The 21,369-nt window shown below is 41.4% G+C and overlaps 2 protein-coding genes across 6 annotated transcripts in view; one reads left to right on the forward strand and one right to left on the reverse strand.

Moving 5' to 3' along the window:
• LOC135502730 (nuclear receptor coactivator 2-like) overlaps positions 1-15,270 on the forward strand; it is a 68,285-nt gene extending 53,015 nt beyond the window's left edge. For all 5 annotated transcript variants that reach the window (XM_064795710.1, XM_064795712.1, XM_064795711.1 and 2 more), the window contains 7 exons: positions 6,170-6,364; positions 6,731-7,007; positions 7,415-7,556; positions 7,784-7,950; positions 8,111-8,335; positions 8,675-8,871; positions 9,345-15,270. In XM_064795710.1, coding sequence (XP_064651780.1) covers positions 6,170-6,364; positions 6,731-7,007; positions 7,415-7,556; positions 7,784-7,950; positions 8,111-8,335; positions 8,675-8,871; positions 9,345-9,413 — 1,272 coding nt within the window. In that variant the 3' untranslated portion in view covers positions 9,414-15,270. The remainder of the gene's footprint in view (positions 1-6,169; positions 6,365-6,730; positions 7,008-7,414; positions 7,557-7,783; positions 7,951-8,110; positions 8,336-8,674; positions 8,872-9,344) is intronic.
• A 677-nt stretch (positions 15,271-15,947) lies between these two features.
• On the reverse strand, positions 15,948-20,996 carry LOC135502926 (transmembrane protein 18-like). The gene is made up of 7 exons (XM_064796132.1): positions 20,934-20,996; positions 20,525-20,640; positions 18,999-19,255; positions 18,370-18,490; positions 18,093-18,147; positions 17,757-17,850; positions 15,948-17,510 (listed from the first exon to the last, which is right to left on the reverse strand). Exons 3-7 carry the CDS (start codon positions 19,050-19,052, stop codon positions 17,361-17,363), a joined length of 474 nt encoding a protein of 157 aa, XP_064652202.1. The 5' UTR covers positions 19,053-19,255; positions 20,525-20,640; positions 20,934-20,996; the 3' UTR covers positions 15,948-17,360.
• Positions 20,997-21,369: the final 373 nt, after the last annotated feature.

The raw sequence follows: 21,369 nt of genomic DNA on the forward strand, positions 1-21,369 counted from the left end.
ATTGTTTATCATGAAGTTTTGCTGCTGGCTGGAATGCTTTGAAATTCGGAGGACAGACCAGACATCGTATGGGCAATGTCAAGGGACGGTTTACTCCAAAATGTTTGATGTAGCGCAAGTCACATTTTACGATAAAACTCTTTATCTGTAAACGTGAAAGTAAGAGGCGCACGATTATATTTCCCGTTTACCGTAAATGTGTTTACCGTAAATGTGTTTACCGTAAATGTGTTTACCGTACACCCTTGCCTGCGTATTTCTGGCCTGATGCCTCGGGCAATCGTATAATAGCACTCGGGTTTCAAGTTTCATAAGTTCTTTTTCGATATCATCATTTTTGCATCCAAGCTATTTCAGTATAAATGTGTGTTTTGGTCATAGATTGTTTTTCAGAGCTCAATTTTCAGTACACATTGGAGCCGACGTATACAGTAGAACCTCTCTATTAAGGACACCCTCGAAACTGGCTAGTGCTGTCCTTAATAGGGAGGTGTCCCCCCCCTGCCTTATATAGCTAGCTTATGAAATCCACTCCTGCAAGCTGAGGTGTGTGTCACTTGATAAGTGGGCAATTTGAACCAGTTCTCCAATGAACTTGTATCATGAGTGTTGTGTAATGATTTCATACAGTCCTGGTGTGCCTTCAGTATATACCACTGAGCACTCAGCAGACGTTTTAGAATACTTCAACCCCCCTCGAAGTTTCCTTCTTCAAGCAGTCAGTCCTCTTAGCTAGGTGTGTTTGGTGCCCCCCCCCCCCCCCCGTCCCTTTAACTTCTATTCTAAAAGGACTCAAAGTGAACATTTGCCATCGATTTTAAAGGGTAACTCGTGTCAAATTTCACCATATGATGTTTTAGCTGTTTTTGACAAATGACTACGTCACTTTCTCCTAAATCGGTAAGGTTTTCGAATTGAAATGCACATTTTCTAGAAATTGATGGTTTAATCCCGCCCGGACGGCTCGCTTCGATGCCGTTTTCGTTGATGACGTCACAACATGAACATTTTCGCGGTCGCAGTGGTTTACATTCAGCGATTTTATAATAAATCTAGTCAAAAATGGAAAATTTTAGCTTTACATTTGTGATCAACAATTAAAAACGGACGAAGTTTCCGCAAAGTTGTAAATCACATCATAGTATCACTTTAAACCTGGTCCATGGTTGCGGCACCAATAACCGCTATGATCAAAACTGATTTTCCGTAACAAACATTGACATCCTGCGACCAAGGTCTTTTATAAAAGGGTCAGTCACTGGGCGAAATCTCAAGGACACTGAAAACGCAACACTGAATAGAGATTTCACTGAACAATTGAATATTTCTGCAGCTTCTTTAGAAAGCAGGCAATGCCACATGGTCCAGTTTCTACAATTACACAAATTTGCATATTATTTGATTTCGATAAAAGGGCAGTTTCCAAGGAGAATTCTAAGGTCTTGTGAATAATATGGTGACAATCCGACAATGCATTATGAAAAGTCAGCGCAAAGATGTTTAGTTGTGTTGATTTGGTGGGAAAGGGTAGTTCCTTTGAACGAATGTGCCCCTTGGTGATAGAACGCAACTATGGGGGTGTGAATTGGACCAACACGTCTGGTCAGAATCACGAACAGGGGTCAATATGAGGGTGGTGTCTAAGTCATACCAGCACAGCTAAAAAAATTGTTTACATGCACAGCTAAAAAGTCGTTTACAAGCACAGATAAAAACCATTGCGTGTGTTCCAATTGGATGGGTTCCATTCTCATTGTGGTATCGTTGCAGTGCACCCGTTTGCATGACACACTGCAAGCTCAGCTAACACCCATTGGAGCCTAACTGTGGTGGCAGTCAACAATAATGCTTCGAGACAAGGGAAGAAAAAGGCGGGAATTGTGACAACTATGTCAATCAAAATCCCCCAAACGTCTACAAAAGTTTTTATTTGAACCGATTTCAAAGAGGAGGGGGTATAACAGATGTTGGCAGATGAACAGTTATCAATTTACACAAGCTACATGTGCCATTCAGTTTGTGTCTCCAGAGATTTTCATATAGGCCCAGCGAGACCATTTCGATAGCTCAACTTTGCATAACCCAAACCCTAATACAACCCTTTCTTAAAACGTTTCAAATGCGACCCCAGACTCCGTTGGTGAACATCTCATCAAATTTACAGAAATCTTTTCAAACAGCGACTCAGCTCATCTTGCCCGTGACCCTGAGCATAATTTTCTTTGTGCCCGTGTAACACCTCTTTGACCCTTGTGACGGATCCTATGACCTTTATTTCACCCTGATGCTCTGAACTCGCTGCTGAACTCATCTGAACCGCAACGCGACCTAACGTTAACTGGTAGTGGGTCTCACTGTTACACTACGAATGGGTTTCATTGTGAATGCAGGACTTGGGTTTGCAGGAGTGCATCGTAGGAGTCGTCTGCTCGGTCTTCAGTCAGTTTTGCTCCAGAGTGCAACAACATTACGCATAAAAACACATTTCAAGGATACAAACTAAACATAGGGAATTCACGTTTTAAAAAACTTTGGTCCGAATTGTTGATTAATTTTTCTGTTCAGGAAAAGGATCGGTTTGTTGATGATTCAAAGGTCTCTGTGCAGAGAAAAAAGTCGTCTGCTCGGAGAAAAAGGACGTCTGCCCATGGAAATCTTATCAGATTTTGATCAAAACAACTTTTGTACATTTGCCAGTAGTATTGCATGATTGTGTGAGTGTGATTATACTCCTTTAGGTGAACTTATCACACAAATTGGGGGTCAAAAGTTTACGGTGGAAGTGAGCTGGTGTTTGTTTTGTGAAGTACTGTAAATGGTCTGGTGGTTTTGTAACGTTTGGTAACATTTCTGTGAAGTGTTAGAGGATTGTTTCAAAGGGTTGCGTTCATTTGGTATTGTTCTATCGAGCAGGAGGATTAAAACATTCTGTCGTCTACTTTGAAGGTGTGTGTGCCTTCTTCTGTGAGCAGCAACTGTCGTCTGCTGTGAAACTTTTATCGTCTGCTACAAGCTTGAAGCAGCCTGGAGCATATTTTAGAATTTTAGAGACTTTTATTCCCAACTGCGAATTCGTTCACGAAAGGATTTATTTAGGATTCAACCACTTTGGCCTTGGAATCAGCTTTAGTAAAAGACCACCTTCTTTAAAACATGTTGTCTGCTCAGAGCAAAGATTGTTGACTGCTGCTTTCTGGAAAAAGACAAATTTCACGAACAAATCCATTTCGATTTGACGACTTAGATAGTCCATTTACTCAAAGAAACAGTTCCCTTTCTCACTTTGTTATTGAGGCAGTAACTTTTGACAATCTTTAGAGGACAAACTCCTTCACGACTAGTCAATAAACCGGAACCGGAAGTGGTTTTAAGGATACGAGGAGACGGTATTCCGTGTGATTGGTTCCGGCGGATAGTTTTATGTATACTTACTACAATAATCAGCGTGAGACCTTTGACGTCTATTCGTCAAGTCTTAACGACATGATGGTGGTGCCACAAAATTCTATGGTAAGAATTCGCTTCAGAACCCCCTCCCTCCAAGTCTGATGTCAGTCAGGTCAGGCAACTGGTGGCAGAAGTGCAGAACACCTGGTGTTCTAGTTCTATCTCAATCAGGACACCTCTCTACTAAGGACAGCTTGTCAGTCCCAAGGCTGTCCTTAATGGAGAGGGTCTACTGTATAACTGTTTTCGTGTGCACAACAGTAATGTTGAAATTCCTATTTAGTGTTTATGCACTTAATTAAAAATTTCAAATTCAATTTCAACAAATTTTGGATGACCGGCACTGCTTTAAAAGCAAGTTCAAACGTTCAAATTCATTTATGGGCTGTACTTTAACTTTGTGTATCATTATGCAAGCTTAGGTCGCAATCTTGGACTAGGCCCACTAATAGTAAAACTATGAATTATTTATTTATTCAACCAGAGCACGGGTTGTACACAGCTTACGCGAAGCAGAGTGTAAGTCAGTTTTGACTAGGACTGTATTTTGCTCTCTTAAAGTATTCTAATGTGAAAATGACCAACCAACATGTCCAGATGTCCTCAAATCCCTCGGACATATTTGAATGATGGATGTCAAAATAATTAACCAAAAGCCAAAATAATTGTGACCAAATTATATGTTGTCAGAATGATACAGACCTTGGCCATTATTTGTTAATCTCAAAATAATCCCCTGCTTTTCTTCCCCCTGGAGGGAGGTAAAATTCCAAGGTCGCAGAAGAGGTCGTTACAGAGTTCACTTCCTTGAGGCAATCTGGCATGACCTTGTGTGCCCTCCACCATCCTAACCTCTTGTCAATAATAGACTCCTCTGGCTCCAGTCAAGGTCGAGTCCATTTTGGAAATGGGGGGGAGATAGGTTGTTTGTTTACATAGATGAAACAAGCAGACGGATGATATGCAAATGAGGTTGCTTTCCCTCAGAACCTTGCTAAGATCATTTTGATGTTTCAGCATGTTTTTGATGTGTGAAGTTTGGATAAACTTTGATAGTTTTGTTCAAAATCTTGCTAATTTTGTGGAGATTTACTTGTGAGCACTGGAATCCCTAAGATTATTGGGTCATGGTGAAATATGTCAATGGTTAGATGAAGCGTAAACTCCAAATCTGATTTCTCTGGTTCATTCCAGGTTGCATATCTGATCGATGATCGGTGTAATGTCATTTGTGGCTCTTTTTTGCCATAAGTAATCATAGTCTCACAATATCTTCCTTGCCGGTCTCCAATCAATCTCGAGTCACTAGTTTCGACCGATGATTGAACTTATGGGGGGGGGGGGGATCCTCCCTGATAAGTCAAAACAGAAAAACATCTTTAACCGGTGTTTGAACTTAGTTTGTCAGATAGATACACCATATTAGCACATCTCTTGTTACCATGGAAACAGAGAAGTAAAATGTCACATTTGAAAAACAAAGTCGGTGTCATTTCATTCAGCCGAAGAGAAGTTCATGATAAGCATCATAAAATATTTTTTCCGTATTTTAGAGGTAGAAATGTGTGTACCAGATTATGATCACGCATTTAGACCTAGAAATATGAATTCTAGATAACATTTGTGTTGAAAATTAGCTGGAAAGTGCATTAAAGGACTAAAATTTAAAAAAAAATTTGTCCCCTTCATTGTGGTGCAAGTTCAAAGACGCCTGCAGTGTTTTGTCACCAAAGTGATTCTACCCGGGTGGCTGATATTGACGTAAGTTCTCCCCTGGCCGACATCATGGAATCAGCCCCCAACATGGCACCCACCTCTGCATTTGACGCCACCTCTTCCCAACGCAGTTTGGCCATTACGTCTTGGGAAACGTCTATTGACAATCCTGCTCTCGCTGGGCAGACTCCAGACCGTCGAAATAACTCTTCAAAACAGGATTAAGCCCTAGTTCTGGGACACCTGTGCACCTAGTGAAATTTCTTGGAGCGTACTCGGTGATCCTTGATTTGTCCTCACGTAAACTCTCGCTGAACCTGCTCCCAGGTTCGGTGCATATTGATTGAGATTTTATATTCAGGAACGATCTGGGCCGTGGTGAGTTTGTGTTTCCAGAGCAGTTGGAAACAGCAGGCCACAGTGCCAATTCACTCATTGACTGAATTGGGCAGACTAGTATTCATTTTCAGAAAAGGCCTATTTTGTTATTTAGCACTGCAAGCAAAAAATCAGGCCGCTTACAACTACAAAATACAGTGGAACCTTTCTTAGTGGACACCTCTCTATTAAGGACAACCTCTCTATTAAGGACACTAGTTTTGGTCACAAGTTAGTTGTTTCTATTCAATTTGACCTCTCCAATCAGGACACCTCTCTATTAATCTAACCTCTCTATTAAGGACAACACTTGTCAGTTCCCAAGGTGTCCTTAATAGAGAGGTTAACTGTATATAAAGACATTGATTTTTGGTTGCAAAAGCAAATTTCAGATTGCATGTGCTATGAAATAGGGCCCCACCTTGATCCCTGCTGCCTTCAAGGGGATGAAAAAACTCAGATGTCAGCCGCGTTCAACCAAAATATTAACAAAATTACAAATCTGTCTTATTTTACAGAATCAAAATTGCGAAAAAAGGAAGCAAATTCTTCAGTTTATGGGCTTCAAGCTAAATAACTCAGTCAATGTTTTGAAAAATTTTTCAAATGTTTCCAATCTTTGTTTCAGCCAAATCAGGGCATTCCTGGGCCAATGTCGCCTATGTTCAACCAGAATATGAACCAGATGATGGGGCCCCCTCCGCCCCAATCGCCGAGCCACCTTGGGCAGTTCGGACAGCCCCCACCACCCCCGCAGAATCAATGGAATAACCGTGGGGGAGGCATGAATAGTCCGATGATACAGAATCAAATGATGAGCCAGGTAAGAATTTTGAGAAAAAAAAATTTTGAAGAAAAAAAAATTTTTGGAAAAAAAAATTTGAAAAAAAAATTTTTTTGAAAAAAAACCGTTTTGAAAGTTTTGAAATTTTCCATTTCTTAATTTTTCTTGGCCAGATTTGTCTTATGAGACACTTTTTACTTCCAAACTTGTACCTCCTATGCCAGTCACTGGTTGAGGTGGTCGTTTGTACCCTTAGCTGGTGGCCTACCAAACGGCCGCATCGGAACGAGCTTCCCGCAGGCCTCGAACCTTTAACCTGCCGTTCACAAGGGGAACACCGTAACCACTCCACCATCGGGATCACAATGAATAAACAATTCACTGAAAACATTCCTATCCTTGCAGAACTCGCAGTTTAGTAATCTACAACATCAACATTCCGTGCCAACGTCCTCAATGGGTTCGCCAGTCTCGCCGTACTCGGACAACAGCCATTACTCCAGCAGCCAAAATAATGGCATGAACATGTTCCCCGGGCAACAGGGGCAACCGACACAGCAGACAACAGCACAACAGGGACAACAGCAGTTCCCGCAGATGTCGCGGCAGATGATGCAACGGCAGATGAGCGGAGGTCAGGGTCTGTCACCGGTGCCGCAAGACTGGAATAAACAAAAACAAGGTGAGTTTCATCATCATCATCATCAGAGCTTGTGGTTGGGGTGGTGTCCTTTGGCAAGTATTCCTCTCCATTCTTCATTAGGGAGCAGGCAAAGTGCCCCAGAGCTTTGGGGTCAGGGTGGTGTCCTTTGGCCAGTATTCCTCTCCATTCTTCATTAGGGAGCAGGCAAAGTGCCCCAGAGCTTTGGGGTCAGGGTGGTGTCCTTTGGCCAGTATTCCTCTCCATTCTTCATTAGGGAGCAGGCGAAGTGCCCCAGAGCTTTGGGGTCAGGGTGGTGTCCTTTGGCCAGTATTCCTCTCCATTCTTCATTAGGGAGCTGGCGAAGTTCCCCAGAGCTTTGGGGTCAGGGTGGTGTCCTTTGGCCAGTATTCCTCTCCATTCTTTCAACTTGAAAACTATTTTTCCAGGTTTGGGCATGAGTGGCAATATGTCAATAGCCTCTCAGCCCATGACATCGACGAGTCAGAACTTCATGAATTCGACATCGAACATGGGGCAAAACTTCGACCAACAGATGCAGTTTGTGAATAGTGTTGGGCAGGATTTCAAGTGAGTACCGCTTTGCTAATGGGCGCTGACGTTTCAACAAGGGGTGCGGGTCTCTATTCATTGTTTAGAACATCCTTGTTCCTCGGAGTACCTAGAGGAGAATTGAAAGTAAGGAATCCATTTATCTCTGGCTCTTTTGCAGGACGGACTATTGGATTTCGAAAAGCACATTTGCTGACCGTAGATAATCTCTATTTCAAATTTTGATGAGATACTTTCGTTTGCAGACAACAAGTTGGTGTTGACGCGTCCCTGACGAACAGCACGTCACAACACGTCAAACGAGAGTTGCGTAATAAGTGTAACACGCGGTTACAGAACCAACAACAACAGCAACAACAAGACCAGTTTGGGTTCGTTAGCGATGAACTCCCGATGGACCTACTGTGCCAAAGTAAGTCAGGTTTATCCCTCGAGCAGAACACTTTGTAGATGCGACATGTCTCAAAGTATTTGTAGTCTTTTCATTAGATTTTCTAGAAAGTTGTCCAAAGATTATAAACCCTGAAAGACAAAAGACAACTTGAGTAAATTTTCCTAAAATTCACTTTCAGTTGATGCACTGACTCGCGAGCAGCAGCAACAGCACCCCCAGGGCCTCCTGGGGCCCATGATGGGGAGTCCCGCAGACCCTAATCAGGGCTGCCCGCCAGAAATCGAACGCGTCATCCAGCAGAGTCGGCAGGAGGCTAAAAATAGATATGAGAAGTTCCGGGCGATGGCTGCGCCCGTGGGAGGGAATCAGCAGGAGTTTAATCAGTTGGCCATGGCATTTGAAGGTAAATATCCTTGGCCACAGGGAGGGGATCAGTGGCAGAGTGGTAGAAGCTCTGAGGTTGTTGGTTCGTTACTCAGACGGGTCAACATTCTTTCATCTTTCATCTACTCGCTTCTCTCCACCCGGGAGTAAATGGGTACCAGGCTTGCCTGGGAAGTTCACCTGTGATCGATAGACCAGCATCCTATCCAGGGGGAGTAATACGCCTCGTCACTTGATGCTACGGAGACCGGGATAAGCTTCGGCCGCAAGAGCCGTTCCTGACTTGGGCTATAGCCCAGTCGACTTTGTATAAATCACTCATTTGCGCATCACTTAACCGACAATTTTCCGTCTTCAGAACACGACTATCCAGAAGTGAAGGCGGGCAACCTATTCCGCCATCAGTTGCAAAAAAACCCTGGGCACAAGGATGGGCAGCAGCAGCAACAACAACAACAACAGCAAGGCGGTCAAAATACGGGCAAGAAGACGCCCGTCAAGAATATACAGAAGCCCGACTTGCCGCATGTGAACGTCGTTCAGACTGAACCGAGGGTATGTCGCTTGTTCTTTCATATGTGTGCTGTAGAATTTCCCTAAGCGGACACCTCTCTAAGGACAACCTCTTCATAAAGGACACTAGTTTTGGTTCCAAATTGGTTGTTTCCGTTCACAATTTGACCTCTCTAATCAGGACACCTCTCTATTAAGGACAGCACTTGGGTGTTCTTAATAGGGAGGTTCTACTGTACATGGATATGTAGATTCTATATGAGCCATTTCAATGGAAATTTTTGCCCGTGTAGATGATGAGAACAGATCACATATTGGATGTCGAAGGCAAACTGTTCTGTAAAAATGAAATTTTTGAGAAATTTTCGTAGATCGCAAAAATATAGGTGTGTAAGTTTCGCGGTTTATTGTCACCTGTGCTACCTATTTCGTCCCAGTGAGTGTACGCCATGGGTAAATTATTATTTTGTCGTCACTTGTACATTTGTCGATCATAACTTTCTTTTCTTTTCCAGACCCCCTGCGAAGATATGAAACCGGCCGACCACAAGAATAGTCTACTGCAGCAACTGCTGTCGGAATGACAGGGCGAAAACTCTAGATAATAGTGTATATATTCTCTTAAAGGTGGCGCCTTGTCGCACCTAGTACGAATCATGGCAGCAAGCTTGGGCAGGGAGATTGCGAGGCGCGAGATCGATACGAGAATGCGCGAAATATGTGCGATGTTTCGAAACTCTCGGATGATTACGGAGGTTGTTGTGGTCGTTGTTGTGATGACGTAAAATCACCGACCCACGTCCAATACTCGGACTAGATGTTGTTCTGGTAATTTGTGTGGTCGCCACTGGGTGTCAGCACATGATGATTGGTGTTAGGATCGGAGGAACGCAGGGAAATTTCCGCGGGATTGTGAGACAGATATGTAAAACGTGTCTTGGTTCGCAGGTTTGCCACAAGAGGGCACCATGGGCTGAACTGCCATAGGAAAATACAAGCAGCTACAAAATAAGCAGCTACGATTTCCATCACTTCGGTATTCTCAATTCAATTTCTGAATTACGAATAGGTGCTTCGAGATACCGACACGCCCATGCGGACAGACACTGGACGGACTGGCGTGGACATTCAATGATTCATAGAAATGTTGATTTTGCAATCGTTTGTTTCCAAAAGCCTCATAGAGGTCGCTTGAAAGAATCATTGTCGCGCAGACAGAATTGCAACTTGGTGCTTTTCGAGTGTTTTTTTTCTCGATCGAAAGTGACGATCTTTTCTTTTACCGCTTGTTGCGTGTAGCTATCACGACTATAGAAGGACTGCCGTCGTTGCGACGTAAAATTCAACAAAAGAACGAAGGTTTTCCCAGAGCTGGGAGAGTCCGAGTTCGAAATGATGGTGAAGGCACTGCACTGTTTGGAAAATGTTTCCATAGTAACGCTATGGTTTCCATGGTAACTGAATATTGTTTCCATGGCAACTGGATATTGTTTTGTTTTGTTCGCTCTGTTTGCTCGGCTAAGTGTTCGGTATAATGGCGGTTCGGGGTTCCGCCATTATTGGACAACGTGGATACTTTGTCTTCAATTTCAAAGTGAGGCTGCGTAAAGTGCAGTTTGGAAATTATAGTTAGGTCAAAGTCGATCTTTTTTGTGTATTTGGACTCGATTTGTAATCGTTATGTTGTATATATGGACTACCGAGATTTGAAATATGTGCCACCTCAAAATTAAAGGCTCGGGGATGTTACAGTCATGTGATAAACTCGTACGTTTTTCTATTTGTACATACGGACCAATATGGACTAGTAACCCAACACCCCTGGCTCTCGCAATGAATCGGTCCGATTTTTAGCCGCTTACATTTGATAAACAGGCTGTTCAATTACAAGAAGGGGTGTTAGGGATGTAAATATTTGCAGATGAAGCATTTGTTGTAGGATTTAGCTGTTCGTACACAATGTCTGCTGAACAGGAAATGGCGAGATTTTTTTGATGCTATTTGAAAATAATGTTTCCCGCAACGGTTTTTTTCCATTGACTGATCTTGGGTTTCGAAAGCCATTTATGTCAGTAATGAAGCTCCTTCTTAATTTCCGTAGGGTGTGAAGTTGTTTTGCAGATAATCTACATTTTGCACTCCAAAAACTAAGGACATACAGTACTGATTCATTTACGTCTTTATTGCACAGAATTTCGTTGAGGTTCGTGCCTTAGTTTGGCGAAGTTAATATTTTTCAAACTTTAGATTTTTTTATTGGAGTTAGGCCCCTCAATCATTGGGCCATATAATTTGTTCAAGTTCTTGCATTCAGATGAAGTGTTATGGTTATTTTTCCCAAATCATTGGCAAATTTTTTCTTCAAAAAAATGAACATGTATAAGTATTGTTCAGAGTGTTTTGTGCCAGGATACACTGTCATGTTTAAGCCTAAACATCGCTTATTAATTTGGCTTTCTGATTAAGCATGTTCTGGGCCTAATTTTACTCATTTTTGGCACTAAGTGTTCTAAAAAGCCAGAACCGTTCGTCCAAAATTTGAAACTTGAAATCGGCTATTTTTACATCATTGTCTGAATTCACTAGAAAATCTTTTTAAAAAATAGGCCAGTACGAATTGTTCAAAATCTTTATAGGTGAGATTTATTTCTATAAATTATAGAGAAGTATTTAACCGAGAATAACTTTGTAATTCACGTTTTTTATTTTTTGCCTTTGGCATTTTAAAGTCATTCGTGTGTCATGGAGACAAATTGTATCGATCCTTGAAGAGCATAATTAAGGCCAGCGCATGAAACTCTTCGTTAGTCAGCTGGGAGGATTTAAGACACCAGGGAAACAAATTCAATATCAGCGTTTCATCCCCAACAACCCCTTTCAGGCCCCTTGGGGGGAAAAAACTATCAAATTTTACTGTTTGAGGTTTTTTGCAAAAGGCAGACCTGCAGACACTCGTGTGAACTTTGTATATTTTCTTATCGAAATTATGTAAATACGGTAAACTGAATATAGCATGTTGTTGATTTCAGCACACAGTTGTAGATAGACAAATGCCATTGTCCTAATTTGTTCTGTTTTGAATTGACTTTGACAAGTTTGGACTAGTCCATTTATAAAGGGGTTTTAAATTGACTTCGACAAGTTTGGACTAGTCCATTTATGAAGGGGGGTTAGTTAAGTGTCTGGTATATCGGATGTATATTATGTTAGAGAGCATTTCAGGAAAACTTCACTGATTTGAGTGAGGATTGACGATTACTGGATAATTTCAGTGAGTTCCAGAGCCTCGTCTTTAAGACGCAGGTCGCTAATGTTTGTAAAGAAATACACTTATCATTATGGAGAGGTTCAGGCAAGTGGAAATTCATGAAATTTGGCTTTAAAAAAGGCCTGAAGGTGTCATGTACTATTTGAAAATATCTGTAAAGTCTAAAAATGTATTTCATGAAATTTTTGTAATGGTTCTCCTCTCAAAATCTCAATTTGTTGCCAAAATCCGACATTATCGTCGGTGAAGTTTGCTGGAGAAATTACTGAAAATTCTGTTGGGCATTTTGAGAAACCAGAGCTACAGTTCTTATGATTTGTAAAAAAGCATCCTTGATTGTTAGGTAACATTTATAAGTGCTAGGTCTTGGAGTGTCTTTTATTCCATGTGGACTGAAGCGCTTTGGGATCATTCGAGCGCTATGGGGCAGCGTCGCAGTTCACACCTGCGACGAAAATGATTGTACAGTTTGGGAATCTTTTATAAACTTTGTTGTGCTAGACGTTGCTTGGATGTTTTCATGGTTTCTATGGTAATGGACCCCTTGGGAAAAGTTTGATGACCCCTTGTAACTACAGTGTGAGCCAGAAAAAATGTCGATGTCCAGTCTATGCCTGGTATTAAAAGGCCGAGTCTACTGAGCAGATTCTAAAATTCTCAGAAATTTTTAGTTGCACTTGTCTTGCATAGATGGCAGCACTGTGATCCACATCAGAAAAACTACCAGAATGTCAACAAAGACCTTAAGTATGCAGAAGTCTGCAACTCTAAAAATTTCGGAACGAGTTTACAATCCCCGATCACACCCCAAAAAAAGGTCATCGGTTGACTAACCAAGCATCACTGTTCAATGGATTTATAGTTGAATGCGATCAAACTACGTCATTTCCGATCGGGGATTGTAAAGTTTAGCCAAAATTTCTCACTGTTGTCACAGTCAAGGTCAAAGTGGACTCTGCCTTTAATCTCAGAGCATCATGGGAAAATAATTCAAAATACGTTCCTTGGGCACTGGCGTTTTCTATGGTGGTTTCCGATTGTCTTGATGCGAGTGCTCTGTTGCGTTTTTGCTTATGTTTACGCAAGTCTAACGTTTGGACTATTTGTCTACGAAATTTCGTACGTTTTGTAATTGAAAAAACTTTCATAAGTTGTTTATATATGTACCTTTCAATGGGATATCAAGCATGTATATTTAGTTGTCTGAATAGACTTGGTTTTCTGTCAATGTCAATTTCAATTCTTAAATACATTCACGGCCGAACAACGTAGATCTATTTGGACCAAAACTCCCTCTTCCAGCAGGTTATCCTTGCTCCAAAGGCTACAGCCTTAAAACGACACAAATGCCATCTTCAGGGAAAGGTAGGAACTGAAACAGTTACCTCCATAAAACCAATTTTGAAGTGATTCTGCCTTTGGGAATTTTGAGGGTAAGGGGACTGGAACGGGGATATTCCGTCCACATTTTTCACCCAAAAAATTCAAAAAGGTAGCTTTTTATTTTCAAAAGACCTTTTGCAGCAAATTGATAGAATTTATTGCTGGTGCTGCTCCGGCCGTGAAACTCTCCAACTCAGTGTGGGTTTCCATATCACAGAGGTGTCGGCATAGATGGTTCCACTGTAGTGTTATTTTGCTCCCCAGCTTTTTGTACTTGATCACCCTGGAGTATCGGTTTCCCAGCTTACCGAGGACTTGGGGATGTGTGTCTGTTTTATACTGAGCAGGCCTGCTATGGGAGAGGGTGCACCTTACAATAAAATCAGGCAAGTTGGTCGGTTTTCATTTGGTAGAGAATAATAAATTCTGTGCATGCAGTGGACGTTGAACAGAAGTTTTATTTCTCGGAAAGTTGGGAAACTTCTTCTTCCTGGTATTGATGCTATTGCTGTTTTAAGATGTCGTTAAAAGATGAGGAAAGATTGGCAGAGATGTAAGGTATGGTACAATTTTGCCTTGTTAGAGTTAAAGCCTCAGTTTGCATTAGTGTGCACTGACAGGTGTGTTTACCCTGTAAAGGCTGTAATTGTAACAAGACTTTAATTGTACCAGCTTACCTTAATACCTGGCTTGGTTTAATGATAACCAAGCAAGGAATATGTATGTAAATGATGATGAAACCTTTATCAATTTCTATGTTTAGTTTTATGGGGCATTGCTGTACGAGTTTATGAGGCCTTGGGCCGTGTTTACGGAGACCTCGTACCTTTGTGACCATCCTCACCATCGGTGTTGGATCGCTATGATAACGAGGCCTACAGTACATCCTGAGGTTGCCCGGTTGGATGACGTCAACACAAATCTCTTGTTTGGCAACCAGTAAACAGTCAAACAATAGATTTGTGGTGTCATCACCTTGGGGTGAAATGGAATTTACCGAGATGTGGCCGGGTTTGCAACTTGCTGATGTTCAGATAAGGTAATAGGGTACAAATCCTATTTGTGCATCAAATGTGTTCTTATGGCTGTTTGCTATGCCTTTGTAATTGTACCAATTTACCTTATATTGTATATCTCATCTTGCAATCCTGGTTGTCATCTGGTTTATCTCTAATTGACCACCAGTTGTTCTTCTTTCTGAGTTTTTATGTCATCAGTCCGGATGGGGATTGATTTCCATACCTTGCATTTTAATGTGGATTTCCAAATGTGCAGCGTTTGCCATATCATGATGACTGCCTTCCAACACTGGTGAAAATCGTTATCAGAGTACGGCATCAGTGTATTACTACCAGTGGCGGCGCATGGTGTCAGGTTTGTACATTATCCTCCTGGCCTGGTAAAGCACATGCCCATGTTGTCCCTTTAAGGTGGGTCAAAGTTCAGTATATAAACATGGATACTCGGGAGTGACCGGCAGCAATTACAATGACTACATGTATTGGCATTACTGAATCAGGTTTGAGGCTGATTGACTTGAAGACAATTTCCTTTTCTCCAATTTCCACCATAGATTTACTCGTACCTGCGCATACGATTGCAACTGGTGGACAATTATCAATCAAATAAGTTTTAGGCCATGGACTTCTCGTAGTAAGTTGTAAACAAATTGGCTGCTAGTGCCATCTATTGCGAGAGTGAAGTACTTCCCCGAAGCCATATTGTGTAGATCAGGGAGTGGTTACTTCTCATTGTCATTATGTACTATAATAACATATATTATGTAGAAATATTCAGTCTTTTTGATTTTATTCACCCTGTTTTCTCTCGAAGTTGGCATAGGAATATGGATGGGCATGGTGTCCTCCCAAGTTGGTTGCTTGGCCCTGTCTTCAAGAGCTCAGTGAGACAGAAGCACTACCAAAGACAGAAGGGTCATACTGGGACAGGCAGCATATAACCCTTCCGTCTTTGGTAGAGCTTCTGTCTCTCTGTGCTCTTGAAGACAGTGCCAAGCAGCCAACTTGGGAGGACACCATGCCCATCCATACTCATGAGAGACGAGAAGTCACAACTGGGACAGGCAGCATATGACCCTTCCGTCTTCGGTAGAGCTTTTGTCTCACCGAGCTCTTGAAGACAGGGCCAAGCAGCCTACTCGGGAGGACACCATGCCCATACATACTCATGAGAGACGAGAAGTAACAACTGGAACAGCCAGCATATGACCGTTCCGTCTTTGGTAGAGCTTCTGTCTCACTGTGCTCTTGAAGACAGTGCCAAGCAGCCTACTGGGGAGGACACCATGCCCATACATACTCATGAGAGACGAGAAGTCACACCTGGGACAGGCAGCATATGACCCTTTCGTCTTTGGTAGAGCTTCTGTCTCACTGTGCTCTTTAAGACAGGGCCAGGCAACCAACATGTGCTTGGTACGCGAAAAGCATTTCAACAACAACCGCCATTGCTTTTATTTTACTTTTGATATTTTCCTCACTGTCTAAAGACACAAGTATACATACTTTACAGTCAAACTGCTTTTCGCCACGTTTTTTAAAACAATTTCCTACTGTACAACACATAATACTTCACCAGTGGGAAACAGACTTGGCTTTTAGCCTCCAGAATTCTGCTCAAGATGAACTAGCAGCTGAAGTTTAAACCCTGAAGTTTTAAATTTAAGTCCAGCTTTTTCTGATTACATCTCTGAAGTTTTGAATGAGGGTGTCCATACTACACTAATTGGAGGTCAAGATCGTCGAAATTAAATGAGTAATTTTAAGTATGAGAGAAAGTGATAATCAATGGGTTAAATTATCAAATCAGTGAGGTTTTTTTTCCAAAAGGCAATGCCAGGAAAATAGGGCCTTACATACCGTCCTGAAGATGATGATGGTGGTCTACCAATGAGTGAACTTATGAAAACTCCAGGGCACAAATAACCTGCTGGAAGAGGTTTAGGGCAACAGCAATTTATGAGGTGGAAAGAACAGCAGTTTGAAAAATCCTTGACGATTAGAAGTTTGATGAAATCTATCTGGAAACACGACAATGACTTATTTTTCTCAGAGACATATCAAGTACAAAGCCATTCACAACAAATGATACTAGAAATGACTCTTCTAAAAGTTTAAGTGAGTAGGGGTATAATCCTCCTGGCAACCTAAATTCCATGACCAAGTTGTCCCTTTGAGGAGCCAAATTAGCATATTCAAAGTTAGTTACATCTACCATATTACAATTGACAAGATTGAAATTTGATAAAGCTGTTTGTGCCATTTAAAAGAATTTACAAATAAAACTTCTAGATAAGTTTGAACAATCAAGACCAGATGTCTGCTAAAAAAACAAGCATTTAAAAAATAAGATTTCAAATGAGAACAAAAGTTTAATAAATCTATTAAAATTAGTAATGGATATATTATAAATATTCTACCCAACCAGGGCTATCTTTGGCAAGATAAGATTTGACCTTGTGGAGCAAAGATATTGGAAAGTGTTCAATTCAACAACTGGAATGTACAATCAACTGCCCACAAGGCCTATTTACGATAACCCCATCCCCCCCATCCATTTTTCGGGAATTTTTTCTCGGATGACTATGACATGTAAAACACGACAACACTGCAAACGTGGCAAAAAGACACGTGCTGTTTTTTTTTCAATGATTTTTAACCCAAAAATCTAAAGTGCTCAGACCAGTGCAAATCTATATATTCCACTCGTAAACCAAAGGCCGAAAATCGGCCAATAATCTTATGAGATATCGATGCACAATGAAGAAAAAACATGGAATCTGATTCCAAGATCTACAGACTGGACAATCACAACCGACAAAAAATTGGGATGAAAATTATTCTCGTCGTCGACTCGGCATCTAATTGTCTTTTTTGTTCCCATCTTGAACCTCAGCCTCCGATGTCACTTCCTGTGTGTCCGGCTCTGTCCGCGTCTGCCGCGATTCATGGCGATATTTCGCTCGTTTGACTTTGCCTAGGAGAGTGCCCGTATCAGCAATCCAGTTCATCTGAAATCCGAAACACATTTTAGTCAATATTTAAGATTTTCACACAATCTCGCTCCCAAGGGCAACCTAATTTTAAGGCGGGCAAATTCTTGGGTAGTGAGGTTGCCCTACTGACAACCAAATATTTCACGTTCTTTCTGAAAATAACATTGGACAGGGATGTTGCACTGCTTGGAGCAAAAAATCTGAAAACTTTTCCACACAATATTTTGTCTTTAGAACTTACATCGTGACCAAAATACTCACCACTATAAAAAAGCAGTTGAATAGTGCTGGCACAGAGAAAATAGTTGAAATAAATAAACCATTGCTGTCGAAATATTGCTCCGTGGCGAATAATCTGAAACAAAAACAAAAAGAGGATGAAATTATAGCAATGTCTTATATCAGATTTTGATTTGACTGTACCAACGTTTTTTTGATGAGCAGTTCAGCGATATTGAAAAAGATCTCGGAAGCGTTTGCTGTCGAAAATGATTGTTTTTTAAGCACTACGCTATGTTTGCGCTTTTTAATTCTCATGTTCACAAAAATAAAACTCTCGCAAATATTTCAGAATACGGAATAAATACAGTTACTTACTTGTAATTTGTCGCTGCCCATTCATTTATATACTCTGATAACCGAACAGTCAGTACTGGAAGAGAGACAGGAGCAAGTTAATTTGCATAGCACGCCACATCAGGGCTACCGCAAGGATTTGTTTGGGGCGTCATTTTTTAGTTGGCAAAAACCTCGCTATTTTTTTCAATTCTAGACTAAAAAATATATATTTTCAAGATGATTTCAATAACAAATGCGTCAACTAGATAAAAGCATTGTAGAGTGAGGCGTCTTGCTCAAGGACTCAAGTACTTACAAAGCACAAGGAATAAGAACACTTGGCAGCCGACATTATTGCGTCCGAGGTAGATCATACTGGTGCAGAGGATATGAAAGGCTATTAGGACTTGGAGCCATGTCTCCGAGAACCAGTCAATCTGAAAAGTAGAAGGACAGTTAGGGGATACGTCATTTGTATTTGCTGGGAGTCCTGGAAAAAAAGGAATGCAGTTTTACTCAAAGCCGGCATCTGCCTTCTGACATTCTGTAAAGGGCCACTATGACCTTTTCGAAGGTTGTTCAGTCGTGCGTTTCACCTGGAACTAAGGATCACAGTGGCTTATGTGAAGAGGGGTTGTAAACTTGTTCCGTTTGTTTTGACAGGCACTGACTTTCTCTTACTGTAAGTGACTATGCACTGACTTTCTCCGACTGTAAAGTGTAAGTGACTACGCAGAGTATTTCATTTTACATAGAGTATTGCCCTCTACCGGCCATGACAAAAACCAACAAACACAACAAGTTTCGACACGATGCTCCACATTCAACGCTCCGACTGAGGCAACACAAAGCGAGGAAGCAATATTTCATAGATTTGTATTATTCTGCAGCATTTATTCTTGCAACAACACAAAATCAGTGCCATTAGATCGTCTGGAAACGCACCGATTTTAGTAAAGGCCATATGCCCGTAATTTCTTCCACTCCGACCGTCTTCATGTTGAATATGGAATTCTGGGTAATGCGAAAGGCTCAACGCATTCTCCAAGCGTCGTCGACGGTAGTCATCGCTGCTAAGACTCACTCAACCTACTGTCTCTGCCGCAATTGGCTCGCCACATTCTCCAAGCGTCGTCAATGGTGAACTTTGCGTCAAGCCTCACTCGACCTACTGTCTCTGCCACAGTTGGCTCGCCAGTCACCTCTCAACAATAGGAACAATCGTTGAAAAAGTGGAAACATGCAGAATATAATTAGACTCCCGGGGCAGTCCATTGCGTCATCCTAATTGGATCTCCCGGCGGCGAGGTTTTTTTCACAGGTAGGTTCGTACCATTGTGTACATTGACCGCCAATCAGAGCTCAGTAACTTGGCCTGACGTCATCAAGTAAGAAACGCACGTGTTGTTAGTCAGTAAACAAGATCAGCGATGCACATTGACAATTGGTGCGAGTTCGAATCTCGGAAGGACCCAAACAATTATGCACCTTTTGTTTTTATTGCTTTTTTTATTTACTTAATTATTTTAATAATAAATCAAATGTACACAATGGTACGAACCTACCTGTAAAAAAAACACCTCGTCTCCCGGCGACAGGATGAGGCCGTTCCAAATGTGTCCAAAGTGTAAATATTGTAGGTGTGCTGCTTTGAGCGACGTCTGCCGAGGCAATGACATCTCGCAAATAATTGGGCGAGGGTCTGTCGAAACGCTCAATACTTTGCCTTGGTCTTTAAGTCCATCTAAACAGCAGAGCAAGTGATACCTATCGTTTTTAAAAAAATTTATTTGCTGGGACTTAATAAAATGTAATACAATCTTTTTACTGAAAGTCCCGGCAAATACAATTTTCAAAAAATATTGATTGTGCCCTTTGTATACTTGCACAGGTGGTATGGCTCCAATCGAACACAGCTGATTTTACATATTTTCACCGAATGAATTCACCGGTGTCCACAACTGGGGCAGCCCATGTCTTGTACCATAAAGGAATAAACACAAAGGTCTCGCCGCTGAGAATTACGTAAATGGGGCGTTTTTTTCTTCAGGTGATAGTAAAGTAATCAGTCGTAGGCCCTATCTCATCGGATCTTCGCTACTTTTGTGGACACAGAGATAAATTTGGAATAATTTCGATATTTGTGATTATTATTATAAACAGAGAAAATAAGTAGAATTAAAAATGTATTTCTTAAAAAATATTATATTTAATGATCGGTAAGAAAGTGTCATCCAAGGTGTGAACAACGGATATATGCATTGTCGCCAAAACTTAAATCGTGACACACTGATGCTCATATATGCCTGACGCATTTGGGCTGAATAGTACAATGACAAACATTTTCATTTGACAAAAGACCAAACGCTCTTCATTTTGAGACCAAAAAAAGCGAAGGCCCGATAAGATATGACCGATAGCTTTAAAATTATCTGAAGAAAACGCCCCAATTACCTAGTTCTTATTGATACCTTTGGTTTATTCCTTTATGCTTGTACCGAATTGGCCTCATTCCCAAGGCGAGAAAGAACCAAACATCCAGACATTCAATACTCCGGCGCAGTAATGCTTGACTATCATATCTGCTCTGGAAAATGAAAAAAATTGAAAAGAACGGCTGATAATGATCATTATGGACCCCATGCATCCTGAGCCTCAGTGCATTCAGATCTTGTGGAACGGGTGCGATAGAGGAGCATACGACGACCCAGTTATAAAAGAGATAAACGTCTGAAATTTAATGTCCTAGGTATTGATATCCGGGATCAAAGAATTATTGTAGGTTATCTGGGCTACGAAGATAACAGTCTTCAAATTATAATTTAGAAAATATAAAAAATCGGGCTTCGTAAAGACCGGGGGCCGTCAACGACTACATACCAAGTTTGGTGGCGCTCCGCCCGCCGGTTTAGGAGAAAATTGCGCACGAACAAACGTTTCTCGAATTCATTAAGGATGAAAGGCAAATCCGTTGTCTCCTCCAGTGGCGCACCTGTTTCCATCCAGTTGTGAACCAGTAGCACAACCAATTGTACGTGTTCCAATGGCGATGCGAGACAAGACCACAATTGATTTTTTAAGCCTTTTAGCAGTTAAATTGTCAATGTTTGACCGCGACGCATCAAAGAACGCGTGGTGTTGTGAATCTGAAATTTAGATTATGTTATTCCGGACAGTCGGGCAAGTAAATGGTGAAAAATAAAATGGTGATTGACCACGGAAATTTTTTTTTAATCGACAAATTAGACAGACTTTGATATTTCCACTCTTTTCAGCCAACTGGCAGAAAAAACTCAAAACACGCCCCCTATTACCC

This window comes from Lineus longissimus, chromosome 19 (assembly GCF_910592395.1).
Source record: "Lineus longissimus chromosome 19, tnLinLong1.2, whole genome shotgun sequence".
Taxonomy (NCBI): domain Eukaryota; kingdom Metazoa; phylum Nemertea; class Pilidiophora; order Heteronemertea; family Lineidae; genus Lineus; species Lineus longissimus.

What these genes read in the sequence shown, in the direction of transcription:
- LOC135502926 (XM_064796132.1), bottom strand. Translation starts at nt 19,052, where the DNA reads ATGAAGACGGTCGGAGTGGAAGAAATTACGGGCATATGGCCTTTACTA. An exon ending in TATGGCCTTTACTAAAATCG is followed by an intron (nt 18,491 to 18,998) that starts GTGCGTTTCCAG and finishes TCTACTTTTCAG; the next exon opens with ATTGACTGGTTCTCGGAGAC. An exon ending in TCAACTGCTTTTTTATAGTG is followed by an intron (nt 17,511 to 17,756) that starts GTGAGTATTTTG and finishes TTCGGATTTCAG; the next exon opens with ATGAACTGGATTGCTGATAC.